At 35.0% G+C, this 17788-nt stretch overlaps 1 protein-coding gene across 4 annotated transcripts in view; it reads left to right on the top strand.

The window, feature by feature from the left end:
* The window catches only part of LOC145686168 (uncharacterized), an 86424-nt gene that overhangs the window by 25584 nt on the left and 43052 nt on the right, over positions 1-17788 (top strand). For 3 of the 4 annotated variants that reach the window (XM_081759181.1, XM_081759182.1, XM_081759184.1), the window contains exons 5-6: positions 853-1011; positions 10334-13132. In XM_081759181.1, the coding sequence (XP_081615307.1) occupies positions 853-1011; positions 10334-13132 (2958 nt within the window). The remainder of the gene's footprint in view (positions 1-852; positions 1012-10333; positions 13133-17788) is intronic. The other variant, XM_081759183.1, reaches the window with a different exon arrangement.

Here is a 17788-nt window from a genome sequence, read left to right as displayed (position 1 = left end):
GTTATTCAGTTTCCGTATTGTAGTTGTTCCCAGTGATTCTCCATAACATAAAGGTTTGATTATCTAACGTCTACTGGCGAAAATTCTGACAGAGTGCGACAGTGTATGTTTTTTTTCGGCGGTTCTAAATCCTAGGGTGCATACATGGGGTACATATTCAAAACAGATGTTATTGCTTTGCACTGTTCTGCATCACTCGTTGATGTAATGTCCTAAAAACAAAGTCCTGAATGATTCTCCAACTATCCTTGGTACAATTCCCCAAATTTTAAATTTTCAAATGTTTTGCTTGTGAACATTTACCCTGATACCTCGCTTATCTTTCATAGTTTGTTATCCATACTGAGATTACAGATGTGCCCGATCACATTGTTACAACAATTTGTTTAGCTGAATTTTCAGCGTTTGAATTAATTCAAGAATTTCACTATTGTCTGTAATTGAAATATAGTAATGTCATGCTGCCCAGTTTTCTCATGTACAGAACTAATGTCGGTACTTTTATTGTCACAGCTGTTGCTAAATGAAACTATTTAACACAAAATTTTAAAATGAAACCACTTTTTGCAAAGTTTTTCTTGAGACTGCCAAAGGGGGAAAATAAAGGGAATGAGGTATATCACGAGCTGGCCACTCATGTATCAAACCGTTTAGGGAGGCATGCAGTTAGCAGAATTTACAAAGAGGAGTGTTAGGTATCTTCTGTTGCGTGTATGGGTTAAAGAGTCACCGATAATTATGTAGGTTTCTTGATTTTAAGATCAGTTTGAAAGAGCAGTGTAAATGTTCTTTCGATGATAAAGTAACGAAAATATTTCAAGTGATTAATTCATCCCATTGATTTTCTTGCAGGATAATATATTATGGAAACTTTCGTCTGTATCCCCGTCAAGCTACGATCAAGATCAGTTCTACGTTCAATCTCTCTCTTCTTTTATTTCGCCGTGTAAAATTCCTGCAGGAAGCAAACTGAAACATCTCTCACAGATTCCTGGAAGGAAAAAGTCACCGGTAATTATGAGTTTCCATAAAGTTGGCATCTTCGTGTTGTAATAATCATTATTAGATAGCAATGAAAGTGAGCAAGAAATAGCAATGAAAGTGAGCAAGAAATTATTACATCGTCATCAAGCATATTTTGTCAGCAACGGCTAGGTAAACTGCCGGAATTGTTTTATTCTGCCGTTTTTATTCTTAGTTTTATTTTATTCTAATCTGAAGGGTATACCACCAAAACCAAGATAAAAACTAAAATGAATCGAGAATTACAAGTTAAAATAGATACTGAATGCGGCAGAAGAGTGCCTTCAATGCCTCAAACTATAGTTTATTTCGAATAGGTGATTTATGATGAAACAACTGTTCCAAAGGATTAAGAGAGTAAGAAGTAGAATATACATGTAACTTACAGTTTCTCCTAAACAATGATTTTTTTCTTTTCTTTCTTTCAAGTGTTAAACACATTTCAGGTAATTTATAGCATATTCTTCTCGAAGCTGGGAGTGCAGAACCAAAATATATAGTATAGCTCTTTTAGGATTTCTACTTTTTGAGGTATATTTTAGACTTTCAGCCAAACAGCTATTGTTTCCTTTCTATTTATCGTAGGATCATGATTCATTCTTCGTTCTGTTCAGAATAGAGCGTCCTTTCGAAGGGTACAACGCGCTTGTCCGTATTATACACTAGAAACGGGAAAATCAGGGAAAACTGTTTTTTTTTTTTTTTTTTTTTTTTTAATTTTTCAAAATGTTTGTGCTCTTTTAGTCCGGACCTGGGATCTGAAAATCTCTTGAAAAATACGTAGTTATGTACACAATGCGTGTGCAAAATTTCAGTCTTGTATCTTGAAAACACTGGGCGGAAAAAATTTTTTGAAAGTCTGAAGGTGACCCATTATAAATATTTTCTAAGAAACTACTACGCCATTACTATTTGGTCTAAGGTCATGGTTCAAATGCCATTTTCTTCAATATAACGCGCCCTTTCCAACGGTACCACTCGTATGTCCGTATCATACACCTGAACTTGGAAATTCGGGGAAAAACTGATTTTTTTCTGAAAACTCACCACTTCGGAACATTTCGCCCTTCTGGCCGGGGTCTAGGTTCATATAGGGATCTGTACATCTCTTGAAAAAATACGTAGTTATGTACAAAATGAGTGTGCAAAATTTCAGTCTGAATTTCAGTCTGAAAAAAGGGCAGAATTTTTTTTTTTTTTTTTTTTTAAATCTGAAGGTTACCAATATATATATATATATATATATATACGAAAATTTTACAGCGTCGTTACAGTTTGGCCTAGGGTCATTATTCAAACGCCATTTTCTTCAGTATAACACGCTCTTTCCAACGGTACCACTCACATGTCCGTATCGTACATCTGAACCGGGAAATTCGGGAAAAACCGGAAATTTTTCTGAAAATCGCCCCCTCGGAATATTTGCACCCCTCATTCTCGGACCCGGGTTCACGTAGTGATCTCGAAAAAATTGAGAAATACTCAAAGGTGCACACAATACGTATGCAAAATTTCAATCTGATATCTTGAAAACTAAGGATGTGAAAAGTTTTTAAATTTGCCTTAAGAAAGAAAAAAAATGTTACGCCCCTCCGCCCCCACATGGCGCCGCCGAGTTGACCATCCGGTTCCAAAACGCATCTGGGGTGTTCTTTGGTCATGCTTGACTTGACCAATAATTTAAAATAATCTGGCTTAAATGCCTGTTATAGCTCCTAAATAAGCGGTCAAAGTTAATTATTAGTATAATGGATAATGTGGTTACTTTGTGGTACGAATACAACTTGTGATGTTGGGTACAAATACTTTCGTGGGCGAATTTTCTCTTCAGTAAAACAAAGTATGTTTCATTTAATTGCACAATACACACATGTAAACTTATAGAATACACACTTCTAAGTAACTATTTTGTGTTGTTAGTTTGTATATATACAAATATTGAACCGTAAGCTATTATGAGTCTGTCTAGTAAGCGGGAGACCCGGGTTTGATTTCGGCGGAAGCTCATGTTGTTCGTATCCTACGTAAAGCTATAGGTCTACCTCTCGTATAGCCTCGGTGCTGAAGGGGACACTAAGCTGAAAATCAAATCAAATCAAATGAGTCTGTCTACACAAGACCATCTTTCTTTCTAATAATAAACGTGAAAGAAATAGAAATATCAGAACACTATAAGGTAGAAAGTAATAATATAAAGTATAAGGTATAAAGTATAAATCTTTTTTTAAAAGTTTCATACTGAATAATGCTGCTTGCGGACACCGTGACGTCAACTTTATTATTATAGTCTTGTAATTAGTATGTGTATTTCTGTGCACGTTGTTCTAGGTTCATTTTTCTGGTGAGGGCGCATTAAATAAATAAACAAAAAATTAAATAGTTCTAGCTCCAATTGGACCATCTCTAACGTACCGTTAATTGATTGATTGCAACGTTCCCAGAGATAGTATTTTTAAATTTTGTTTTTGTATTCCAGTGATCTTTTACAATATACACCCTGTTTCGAAAAGAATATACGTATTATAAAGAATTATTTTGTCCAAACTATCGATCGATGCACCTCGGCTCGGCTACTGCAGAAACGAATACATAGTCTAGTTTATATTAATAGCCGCTAGATGTCAGTTGTCTTCAGTTTTGCTTGGTAACCGTCATATGTTTAAAATGGCTACTCCGCAGCAGAAATCATTTTGTGTTCTCGAGTTTGCGAAGTGCAATTCCGTGATTACAGTGCAAAGACGTTTCAGGTTGAGGTACCAAATTGATCCTCCGAATGGGTGGAACATTCGCAGATGGTATCGACAGTTTGTAGATACAGGATGTGTACGTAAAGGAAATAGTCCTGGCCGCCCTAGTGTTCCTGAAGAAAATATTGCACGAATTCAAACTGCTTTCCAACGTAGTCCTTCAAAATCAACTCGTCGTGCCAGTCAGGAGTTACAAGTGCCGACAACAACAATTTGGCGTATTTTGAGACGTCGGTTGGTTATGAAGCCGTACAAGTTACAGCTGTTACAAACTCTGCATCCTGATAACAAACGCAAACGTGTGGCATTTTGTAACGAGATTCTGGATGCTATTGACAATGATAACACTTTTGCACAACGCATGGTGTTCAGTGTTGAAGCGACTTACCATGTTAGTGGTCAGGTAAATAAACAAAATGTTCGAATTTGGGGCCTACAGAACCCACATGCAGTCATTGAACATGTACGAGATTCGCCCAAAGTCAATGTGTTTTGTGCGATATCCCAATCATCTGTTTACGGCCCATTCTTCTAACAGTCAGCAGTATCTCGCTATGTTATAAAACTGGTTGTTTCCGAGGCTGCACGAAGACAACTTCATTTTTCAACAAGACGGGGCACCCCGTCACTGGAGTCGCCGAGTGCGTGAATATCTGAATGAAACTCTACCGAACCCTTGGATTGGTCGTCAAGGAGCTGGCGACTTAGCATGTCTCAGCTGGTCTCCACGGTCACCGGATTTGACACCCAGTGACTTCTTCATGCCGGGTTTCGTTAAAGACAACGTTTATGTACCATCACTCTCACAGAACCTGGAAGAGTTGAAGAACCAGATCCGTACTGCCATAACATCAGTGACGCAGGACATGCGTGACCGAGTATGGGAGGAATTTGAGTATCGATGTGATATTGTTCGTGTCGCTGATGTAGGACATATTGAACATTTGTAATTTGAACTTTGAACTGTAATTTGAACTTGAGAGGTTCGTAAATATGTGTGTAAAATTTCATATTCGTATGTCTTAAAGTTTAATAAATATATGCATTCAAAATACGTATATTCTTTTTGAAACAGGGTGTAGATTCTTCAAATATTATTGTTTGTTTTTCGATAATTGCAACTAAAGAAAAGTTTCGTATATTAAAGTTGCATAAACGGATAATTAATTCTTCGTTAACATCTTGTATGTACAATGTAAATAAAACTTATTACGTCATCTAAACTAGTCTATGAAAGCAACCAATTTAGCTTATTAAAAATTAAAGTTACGTCATCGATTATTTTAAAATAAAGAGTAAATGTCCTTTCTTGTACTCTGCTTGTGGGCAGGTGTGATGGACTGGCCCGTGGAGCAACCAGGCAGTTGCCTGGTGCGCCTTCCTCTTCATGGCGCCCCTGAAAAAAAATATTTAATAACGAAAATGAAACGAATATTTTTTCTTTAATATTTATATTATTTTCTGAAATAATGCTCAAAATAATATGCGTCTTTCGTGAAGGTTTGTGTATAGTAATCTTTCAAGGCGGTGTAAGAAAGACTAATCTGCAGTCACAGCTATATAACTGGGTCACCACGACAGTCTTCTGTAATCAAACATAAAATTAAAAGTGCAAGTTGATATCCTTCGAATGTAGTGTTGTGGCCCTTATGTTGGATTTCTGCTGTTGCTGGTAGTGTATGTAGTAGATGGATGCATTGATTAAGTAATGTCAGAAAGGTAATTTGTTTTCAATACATTTCCCTCTCTAACCGATTGATATAGCTTCCAATATTTGTACTACTGTCCTTTTCACAGAGGCTTCTTGTGATCATCCTGTTCACAAGTTTGATTTTATAAATCGTGTTCCGTGTTTAGAAAATCCTCGTAATGATAGCTAGATAAATACCACTCCCTCACCAAAAATTTTGCAGCATTTGTAACACATGAAGACGGTAACAATGCATACAATGTGTACGAATTGTTTCTTTCAAAACGATCTCTACGAGTAACTCTACTGTATTCTGTTGTTCATTTGTTCAAAAAATCATATAAACATGGAACCTCAGCTGTATTCTTTCAGCGTTATCAAGACATAGGGGAGAAAGATGTGCCAACATCTGCTCTCTCAAAATACCTGAAAATACAACAAATAACGTGGAAGTGATCGAGAAAACTTAATCGTTGATAGGAAGAGAGGCATACAAGATCTTTTTAATTTGAACGAAGAAATACATTAAATTCTGACATGGGCACTTTGGACGGAAATTAGAATAACACCATTGACAACTTCACCGTCGTTATTAACCACAAAGAAGAAGCACAAGGATTTAAGAATGTATCATGTGAAAACTAAAGAAGTCATAGTGATTACAAGTGATTATTAATGTTTTTACGAGGGTCATTGCAAAAGTCATGGCAACTATTTTTTTTCTCGAAAATGGTAACGAATAAAAAAAAATTTGAAATATGCAAATGGAAGGTTAGTTCATAATGTAAACATTACATCTAAGGAGATGGATGAACACACACCACCACCATAAAGATACAGTACGAGAAAAAAGACGAAAAAAATTGTCGTTTCAAACGTGTTTTAATGTCGATTGCAACAGTACACAATAGTACAGGGCAGGAACACGTACCTGTGACATCTTTGAGTTCCCGGAAGTACCAAAACCTCAAACATAGACCTCATACTAAAACTGAAAGAGCCATTGCGTTAAACACGCTGTCGAACATGTAAAGACATTGCCACAGCAGTGACGCGTGAGATCCAAAGATTCGCTCATGGTGAGGCCACGAATATTCGGCGTCTTCCACAGCGTTGGCAGTGTGTGATGGATTCTTTGCGGGACTACTTCGAGAGAGTCTAAGATGTCACAGGTACGTGTTCCTGCCCTGTACTATTGTGTACTGTTGCAATCGACATTAAAACACGTTTAAAACGACAATTTTTTTCGTCTTTTTTCTCGTACTATATCTTTATGATGGTGTGTGTGTTCATCCATCTCCTTAGATATAATGTTTACATTATGAACTAACCTTCCATTTGCATATTTCAGAATTTTTTTTTAATCGTTACCATTTTCGAGAAAAAAAAAATAGTTGCCATGACTTTTGCAATTACCTTCGTAGTTATTACTTACATAATTAATTCCCGTTCATTCTATCCCCGCCAAAACCTCTTACATATGTTTTGGCAATGCAGATATCAGGCATCAAAATTTCTACATTTAATACAATTTTGTTAACAAATGAGTAAGAGGATACAGAAGAACCATCAAAGTATCTTTTGAACTATTTATAAAGCTGATTTTCAAATGGCTTACAGTACATTGATAATCAATTCATTCCTTCATGTGAAATGCAAACTTATTATTTCTTACGGATTTGTTGGATAACCTATTGACTGCACTTTCTCTTTGTACGTGTGTATGTGAAAAATAAATAAATAAAAAACATCTGTAGCAATCAAAAATGGAAATAATCTAATTAGTACTTTAAAACTTTTGTCTTGAGAGTTTGTTTCACTCCGTTGTTTGATGCAAGGTCAGTGTAACGTCAGTGCAAGTCAGAGCAGTGTCTGATTCATGGATGTCTCAAAGGTCTCATTTCAATGTATTATGTTTAAATTTCGAATTGATGTTCATTCGAAATTTACAATATAATAAATTAGAATGAGATTTAGCACATAATTTAATACAAAAATAAGACGTCAGTTATACAAATCAGCATCATGCAAATTTGCTTCCCAAATACAATCGGGAACTTTCTGTAATAGATACCTGAAAATATTGAAATGCGTTGCCATTTAATTGATAACTAATAATTAGCGTTAAATATTTTGTTTGTTTTATTATAGAAATTATAGACATTATTGTGCGAATTAATTCTTAACATAATAATTGTCATAAATATGTTGCTAAATTCTTTAGTGTAATAGAGTCGTATATATGAAATTCACTCATGAAAAATCTATGAGCATGAATTATTTTGAGTTATTCATAAATGTAACTTGTGAATATGTTCACTCATAACAGGTGTGCACGATACGGTTTATCTTTATTTTTTAAATATTATGACATTTAAGTGAGTTCACACTTTGTTGTATATTTGCCCTAAATTCGTTTTGATGTAATCAAGAATCACTTAAACGTAATTCACTATTTAACTGTTCAAAATGACATAACACAGAATATGATATATGGAATTTATGTATTTTTCGAAAATACTTTAACATTTATCTTCTTACTATTTACAAAATATCCTCTTTATAAATGAAAATACACTAATTCACAATGGCGTACCTTTGATGTTCTAAATTAAGTGCAAAAAGCATAGATATTCATGTCTGGTCCAAACTAAACAACATAAATAGGCAGATCTGGCCATAAAAGAAAATGATATGATACGTTACAGACCATTGTTCATAGTAACATATACATATTATCGTTACAATATGCTGCAACTGATTATATCGGTGGCAGTAATTTTAATTGAAATAATTGAGACGCTTTCATGGGGCTAGTTTACGTGTTATTATAAGTTTAATTATAGTGTCCATTCAAGATTTTAACACAATACTAATTATCTATTATGTCAACTTAATAGAAAGGTTTAGTTTTAAGTTATCCAAATGTAATACTGTTTGTGAACAAGAAGTCCACTACACCATGGAAACATAGTAGTACCAATCCTACATTCCGTGCAAATAAATCAATTGAATGCCCTTTCGGGCTAAGTAGCTAACACGCGAGATTCGATTCCCAGTGCGGTTACTTTTCTCGAATACAAACACAGGACTAGCTCCAATCCCACTTTATACAGTAGAACTTGCCTTACATAGTTTCAGTGGTGGAAAGGTTCGGTAAATTCCAAGTAAATCAATGAATTATATTTCTGCGGTGGCGGAAGTAATCCAAGTAGGCAGAATCCAAACAGTTTTTTTCTCTCAATTCTCCCTCTTCAAAAGCTGAATCTTTTGAATTCAATAATGAATTAAAACAGGTGCAGGTGTGGAACACACATGAAACTTTCTCACTTTTAAAATTGTATCATGAATCATGTCATAAACGTAGAATTATTGCTGAAATATATATTTATGAAATATAAACAAGTCTGGAGAGACGTTTCGGAAACTTCCTTCGAACAAAATTCATCTCATCAGTAAATCACCCTTCCTATGCTTTCCCGGAAGGTATGGATTGCACCGTATTGTAACGTTAGTAGTATTAAAATATTTATTTATAAAATGTGAAAAAAAAGTCATTACGGGTATTTTCGAAAAATTCGAACGGACAAAACTGAAAGTGATAAGATACTATTGCTTTAAAGTATGTAACTTTATAATTTGATATTACTATTTCCTTTAAACTTATAATGTTTTATGTAGACATACTTTTAAAGACCTACACTTGAATTTCGCTTATCTAACAATCCACATTCTTTTTTATTTGGAAAATAGGAAAAAAAAACTTACCCATGACATGATTGGAACTCATTTTCAGAAGCTGTATTTCTAATTATATACTCAACACTTAGCCATCTTGGTGTATGCGGTGGCTCAGTGGTAGAGGCCTCTGGTTCGATCTTGTGCATGGGGCCTCTGGTTCGATCCCGGCTCGCGCCAAGTGAACTTTGTGGTGGACATAAACAGCAAAGTAAGTTCGTAGTAAACAATATCGTGTCCGTAGATTTCCTCGGAGCTCTCCCATTTCCTCCCGCTTTCTTCATTACACCATTTCATTCATTACTCATGATTACCGTCTCCTTTAGCGTAGCCGGTATAAGCGTAGGACGTAAAACAATGATTTCATTTCCATTGTACGTAATCTGAAAAGTTGTTTGGTTGTGTATGAGTGTCACCCCCTAGATAATAGGTGGCCTTCCTCTAGATGATTCCTTGAAATAAATCTCTGTATTATTACAACAGGGAATATCTCTCAGGGATATTCTAAAACAAGTTATTGAATGTCCGAGCGAAGATATTTATATTTATGATATAGGACAAAAAGTACCTATGTATAATAAATTTGTCTGATATCCTTCATAATGTAGGGTACTCGGTGGCTCAGTGGTAGAACGCTTAACTCTGGTGCGTGGGGTCCCTGATTCGATCCTCGGCTAAATAAATATGGTGGACAACATCGTGTCCGTAGGTTTTCTCTGGGTACTCCCATTCCCTCCCATATTCCCATTCCATCAATTTTTCCATCATCATTCACTTGCCTAGGTCATCGCTCCCTTAGCCTAAAGGGCATAATCTTGGGACGTTAAACTGAAAGATTTCATTTTTTCCTTCATAATGTAATGCATAACAAAAGAATGTGTGTCTTTATTGTTCTGTTATATATATTCATATTCGGTAATGAGGTGTAGTTACTAGCTTATAATTTTGAAATTGTACCCAGTTGCAAGTAAAAGGAATGTGAAGAAGTAATAGCGATATTCGAATGAACAAGTGCACGTGTATATTTGTCATTCGGTCGAGAAGAGTTAATTCTGTCATTGATGAAATGAGATTAACAGACAAATGTGCAAAATCTTATTATTATGTATTTATTTTTGTCATTCATGTCTTACAGAACAAGACCCAGTTGTTCCCAAAAGAAGAAAGCATTAATGATGAGAAGGAAGAAGAACCATGTACACAAGATGTTCTAGAGAGACTTGCTGAAAATTGTTCTCCATTATCGACCTCCAGTAGTACTCCAAAATCAGTCAAACACGATTTACAAAGTCCTAAACGAAATTCAGCCAAAAGGAGTTTATCCTTCCCTTCTCCGAAGAAGCCAACAAGTTTAACAAGTATTGCAGATAATGTTATAAAGGATTGGAAGAAAATAGTGAATAAGAAAACTATGAGTGACATTACAATTTACGTTGAAGGTGATCATACCATTCCTGCACATAAACTAGTATTGTATGTCCGCTGTCCTCAAATTTTGCGCGATGTAATCAAAGAAGAACACTTGGAGAACAATAATGTGGAAGAACTGTTGAATTGGTGTGATACTTCGTATGCATCTGCTCTAGCTTTTATAGAATATATTTACTGCGGTACTGTCGAACAGATTCTTCAGTTAAGTGATGAAAATGTTGTTCAAGTTCATAAATTGACTCAGGTATACGATATAGATGATCTTTCGCAATATCTTAAAGTTTTGACGAATGTAAGATTCAAAAGGAACTGTCAGACTATCGAACGTGCAGCGCTGGCTACGAAACTTAATAACACTTCAAGTGAAAATCATAGGAATTGTACAGAAACAAGTTCAAGAAGAAGCAAAACTGTTCGTCATTTAAATTCTCAACCTTCAAATAATACTGATTTCGCGAATAAATCTATGAAGTTGAAGAGTTTGTTTTCACAAGTCAAATCAGGTGTTGTAACTAAGAGTGAAATATTAGCTGATGCAAGCCCAGAATCGGGAAAGAAATCGTGTAAAGCGAATGTAAATAGCACCAGACGTAGTGCTTTGTCACACGTATCTAGCTCTTCAAGTAATTCTTCTCCAGAAACTTCGATTCCTCTTTCGCAATCAAAAAGTTTCACACCAGTAGCACGGAAAAATGGAAAGCCACGGACACCGTCTAGTTTATCCCCATTGTCTAGAGAAAGACAGGTTTTGAAGGCTAAATTTGCTGATACTAGGTCACCATCGAGTAAAATTTCACCACCGAAGAGCAGTAAGTTTACACCCGATTCTCTCAGTAGTTCTAATTTGTCACCGAATTCTCATAATGCTTCACCCATTTCAAGTCCGAAAACACCTAAACATACCTTTAACTCCTTCAGATCGCGAAAGTCATACAGCAGTGATTCATTATCACCGGAAAAGATGATTCACACACTTTCGAAATCCTCACCAAGAACGAGTTTGTCTAAGGATTCCGTAAAGAAGCGTGTGCTTGAACCCGAGGAACTACAAGCATCTGATAATTTCAGGAGTAGAAAAAGAAAGCGTATAGACAATGAATTTGCACTTGATATTGCTACTGATGCCTCTGTCAACAGTGAAAACAATTTAGGATGTCAAAATAAACAACTATCTGCTCTCAACTCCCCTACTAAAGTTGACGCTGACATTATAGAAATTGAAGACGATGATCTGTTTGAGAATCCATCAGAGGGAAATGTAAATGAAAAAGCCACAGTTATTAAACTAAATGACAAACAAAACGTCAGCGCAAGAACTGTAAATAATGGTCCCAATGTAAAATCTATAAAGCCAGACAATGAGGAAAATGACGCACCGAATGATCCGATCATAGTAGATGATTGCAGCAATAGTACCAATAGAAGTGAAGGTAAATTATCGCCGATAAATATTGAAGAAATAGACGAAGAAAAGGAAAGATGTAATTCGAGTACTGAAAATAGAATAAAACATAACTCTTCATTTCTTCCAAAAGAAGTTGGAAAATCTGAACCAATAATATTGGACGATAGTAGTAATGATAGCCATCATAAGAAACTTGAAGAAGAAACCGAATATGCGAGTCCATCTTCTGTTAAAACGGTCATTAATAACAATTTGTCCCCAGATTCTGAAAATGACACTTTGAAAATAAATTATAATGTTAATGGAAACCAGGAAGAAACCGAATATGCGAGTCCGTCTTCTGCTAAAACGGTTATTAATAACAGTTTGTCTCCAGTTTCTAAAAATGACACTTTGAAAAAAAATTATATCAATGAAAACCAGGAAAGTTGTTCGTATTTGAAACCTGAAGTACCACGTCAGTCTGTTTATATAAGTAGCGTATGGGATGATTTCCAAGATTTCGAATATGACCCTGGAGACTTTTATGTTTCTCCACTTCGTTCAAATAACCTATCACATGATGCTGAAAGACTCAAAACGTCGCTCAAAAATACGACACCAGTATCAGAAAAAAACGAACAATTTCTTACACCACCCACTACTTCTAAGTTGTCGAAAGAAACTGAACTGGAAACTATAGAAGTTGAAAGTAAGTGTTCCAGTGACGACGATGATGATAAAGTAATAGCAACAACGGGTTCTTGTCTTTCTCAAAACTCGCCGCACAAAGCAAGGGAAACTTCTTTTAATCAGCTTTCATCGACACCACTAACCGAAGACAAAGCTCTAAATGAAAGCATATTTTGGAGAGACGAAAATGATCCATTGTTAGATTATTCGTTTGGAACTAGCAATAATCTTAATAGAAGTCTTACACCTCCAAGTCCGAAGGCTGTCACTCCTGTACCTCCCACTAGAAAGGGTGATTCTACTCCTAATCTTGATAGGAGTCTTACACCTCCAAGTCCGAAGGCTGTTACTCCTATACCTCCCACCAGAAAAGGTGATGCAACTCCTCTTCTGGATTACAGTGTCATGCCAACTCCGGAGTTAAGGGTAAGTCACTCATATCAATCATTGTATTACATTTCTTTTTTTTTTTTTTATCAGTATAATCATGTTTTTTTTCAGTATTTTTTGACATTTTTCTATCCTACTGTCTATTGTATCCATTATCTTTCTTTTGTTATTATTGGAAAAAGAAATCGTAGACTGGTGGATAGGTCAGTTTCTTTTTCATAGTGTCGATATATATCTTGCAAATAATTGTAGCGAAAAGATTAAAGTAAATGGTGTGTCTATGTTCTATAAGTGTAATTATCGTAGAAGTTGATTAACTAACTAACTAGGGCTAAAGGAAGTCTGAGGTTTATCGCCACAGAAGCAAAAGCGTGCATTGCGTAGTCAAGATTGTTATTACCCACCTTGGTAAGATCTTGTTTTATATTATTTCACGCCTACTAGTTACAGCTATACGAAATATGAAAATCAACTTAATATCAGTCATGAAGTACATATATTTTTGGCTAATATATTCTGCTTTCCACAACACTGAAACTGTTATTAGAATTTCGCTAAGAAAGGAAAAGTATGTCTTGGCATTTGAATAAAGGGAGCTGAGACTTTAAAAATAAATGAAGACAAATTATTTAAAGCTATATTCAAGTATGTATGTACCAGTGTAAACTGGGGATTTCATTTAGTGGTGATGTGTTCTTTGTATACTGTAACATATTATTTTCCTTCATCCTCCAAACCATTTCCTAAACAAGCATACTTTTCCTATGTGCCAAAATTCTAATGCCTGCTTGTCTTTTTTTTAGTCAAAAATATGTATAATTTCAGAAGTTTTTGTATATGTCTTATAGAAAAATTTCTTATGCGAAAAAGTACCAAATAGAACTGTACAGATCTAGGTCATGTTTCCTATTTGAGTAGCCTATCTCGCTTACCTTGATATTTGGATCTCGTGATGCTCGAAGATGAAAACGTAGCCGTAAGTACTGCTTTCTGTAACCATCTCCGGTGTATATGAACTAGCGACTCAGGAAGCAAAGTGAACTGGGAATGATAACTTTCTCCAATAGAAAAAAAAAATGCATAAATTGGTAGCGTTTTGTTTATGGGTAGGTAGCAATGCGTTCCCAAGGGTTCGTTTTTTGTCGTTACTGCGTGATTTGTTTTATTGTGTTCATAGAAACACAATGAATCCTAATTCTGCACACATTTTACATATTTTGAAGTCGAAAGAAAATGACAAGAGTATCAAGTGAACAAAATTCAACATTTCCGCTACATTCTGTTCATCGAAAGTAACTGAGGATCAGATGCAGCAGGAGCGACAGGAACAACTTGTTCTGTGTGTGGAGCTAATAGGACAAGAACAAGAAGAAGGATGATGATGATATGATTTATTATTATTATTATTATTATTATTATTATTATTATTATTATTATTATTATTATTATTATTAATTATTTTCGTTTCCGGAAAAACTGATTTGACATATGTGATTCCACGGTCAGGACAATCGTCAAAGTTTGACGAAGATCGCTTAAATTAGTTTCTCCACGTGAATATCTACTGATTGAAGCTATAGGGCACATATTCATAATGAGAAACGTGACTTACCTTGTGCTTTAATTTAATTGAATATTTTCGTCAGCGCTGGAAACATAGTAAGCACCAGCTTTTTCTGAGTCACCAGATCTTTTCTTTTACATTTCCACTTGTGGTTTTTGTATCCTATAAAATACATTTTACACAGAGTATTCTTTGACTTAATTTCGGTTATTTGTTGTTACCTATTGATGGTCACTGTGGTGACCAGCAAAAATCTGGTGCTGAAGATATTGACAGTGGAGAGGAAAATATTCAATTAAAAGAACTAAATTGAGGCATAAGTTAAGTGACATTTCTTCACCTAAATTCCCGTCAAACAACGCAGGAATTGGCACAAGCTGTGAATTATAACTTATCAATCATTTTATTTAACCACCTATGATTGTCTTAATGAATTAGTATAGTACAGTTAACTTATGTGAATAAAAATACGTTGATTTACAAAACACGACGAACTTGCACACCGATCTAATAAAAAATTAAAAATAAAGTACGCTTTTATTACTTTCCTCTAATTTTTTAAATTCACTTTGGTACAAATAGGCATAGAATAACGACTTAATTTTATATATTGTTATTTCTTGTATTGTTACGTATTCTTTCCATTCCTTGAGAATCATAGTTTCGAATTTCTTAGAGTTATTCTGGTAGAGTTCCATAGTAATGACATCTTTCTATGCTAGACGTACACAAAGTGGTTTCAAAATATAGAACCAAATTTGATGAAGCAAATTGATTCACTGTATTAAATTGAACAAAGATTGTAATGAATACTGATCGAAAAATATGTCCTTTCAAAACTAAAAATGTAAGCCGTCGAAAACGTTAGAAAAATAATTTGTTAAGACAGATTTATATCTGTTTGAAAAATTACATACAGACTTGTATCTACTCCTGTATCAGTGTTCAGAGTCGTGAAATTGCTTGCATAACGATGTGACAATTGCCTCATATTCATTTTGTATTTTGTTATACCTGTAATAATTGTTTGTGTTGGGTGCTGCATTATATACTTTAGCCACAAAGTTCTCTTATAATGTTAGGCTTACAAGTTAGGCCTAACAACATATAAATTTTTCCACATATATAACATTCCACTAAACCAATCATTGCCAAAATGTCAATGTGAATGTTTACTTTAATATACAATATATAATTCCAATGAAAAGCTGATCTAAACAAAAACTATTTATAAAATATATAACCATAAACAAACACTCAATACATCATAACAAAAACTATATAATTTTAATCTAAACAATCCACATAGTACAATCTCATTTTTATCTTCTTTAAAACATTTTCATTTTGACATGTGTGTATTTATTGCAGCACTTATTTCCCAACATCTTCCCCGGGTCTCCGCAAATATAGTTAACTCCAAAACTTTCCTCGGGTCGTCGTAAATAACCTTTCAATACTTTTCGTCCAATTTTTGTGACCAGCAACCTCTTCATTGACGTACTTTTCCTGTTCTGAAGCACCTCAACATCCCAATGCATGAGCACTAAGCTCCTTTTGAGCACATAGCTCCTCCTGAACACAAAGCTCACTTTAATTAGAGCGGAAAGCCCCAAATGAGCATACAGCTCCTCTAAAAGCTCCTCCTGAGCCCCAAATGAGTACACAGCTCCTACTGAGCACTTAGCCCCTCTAAAAGCTCCTTCTGAGCCTCAATTGAACACACAGCTCCTCTAAAAGCTCACCTTGAGCCACAACTGAGTACAGCTCCTCTAAAAGCTCTTGCTGAGCCCAACTGAGCACACAGCTCATCTAAAAGCTCCTCCTGAGCACACAACTCCTCTAAAAGCTCCTGCTGAGCTTCCACTGAGCACACAGCTCACTTTAATATGAGCACAAAGCTCCAAACGAGCACACAGCTCCGACATCTGCATAGGATGTATGATTCTCCAGATACCGCCTTTGGCTATATTCAGTCGAACTAAACTTTACTTATGCACCTATCCTCGCATGATCTTATCTGGGAGTCGTCGATCTTTTCCAAGACTGCGCCATTGTTATACCTGTAATAATTGTTTGTGTTGGGTGCTGCATTATATACTTTAGCCGCAAACTTCTCTTATAATGTTAGGCTTACAAGTTAGGCCTAACAACATATAAATTTTTCCACATATTTAACATTTCACTAAACCAATCATTGCCAAAATGTCAATGTGAATTTTTACCTTAATATACAATCTATAATTCCAATGAAAAGCTGATCTAAACAAAAACTATTTATAAAATATATAACCATAAACAAACACTCAATACATCATAACAAAAACTATATAATTTTAATCTAAACAATCCACAGAGTACAGTCTCATTTTTATCTTCTTTAAAACATTTTCATTTTGATATGTGTGTATTTATTGCAGCACTTATTTCCCAACATATTTAATTTTAAAAACTTATTTAATTTAATTATGCATGTGATTAAAACAACAGGGAATATAATTTTAAATTTTGTGTTAAAAAAAAGCAAAGTGAACGGAAACAGTATTCTTTATTTTCTCTCCCTATCCAAATGTAAGATGCTTTTTTTTTTGTATTCCTGTCGTTCCAACCAGGAATTCAAACTACCCTTCTTTTGTCTCGATAACAAGGCTCCGCTGAACATCTAAGCCATGCGACCACACATACAGAGGGCCGTTCATGAACCCGAGCAAAAAAAACAGAAGAGCTTTTAACATCCTTCTGTGGAAAAGGGGAAAAAATAGCGAAGTCTATTCAAATTGAATAGAATCGAAGTGCAAAATAATCCTTGTGAATTTGTTAGGCTCACATTTCCGTCAAGATGTCACCACGTAAAAGTTAGAAAAAATTTTTGCACAGGTTTGTATTAAAAAAAAAAAAAAAAGTTTGTAAGTTGGTCCAAAGGCACGAACCAGACGGGAAGACTCCAAATGAACTTCTATAAAAATTTTAGATACAACTTGTGAAACTTAAAGAAATCATGTACTTTAGGAAAACGACACTCGAGCACCGTAAACGGGCGGACACGAATAAAAAATAGAATTGAGGATGCAAAGTAATTTGACGAATGAAAGAAATAGAAGGAAATTAAAAACGCAGTTAGAGCGTGT

This window comes from Thermobia domestica, chromosome 5 (genome assembly GCF_964235325.1).
Source record: "Thermobia domestica chromosome 5, izTheDome1.hap1.1, whole genome shotgun sequence".
Lineage (NCBI taxonomy): Eukaryota > Metazoa > Arthropoda > Insecta > Zygentoma > Lepismatidae > Thermobia > Thermobia domestica.
Note: the sequence above shows the minus strand (reverse complement) of the source record. Positions and strands in the feature narration are given on the sequence as shown.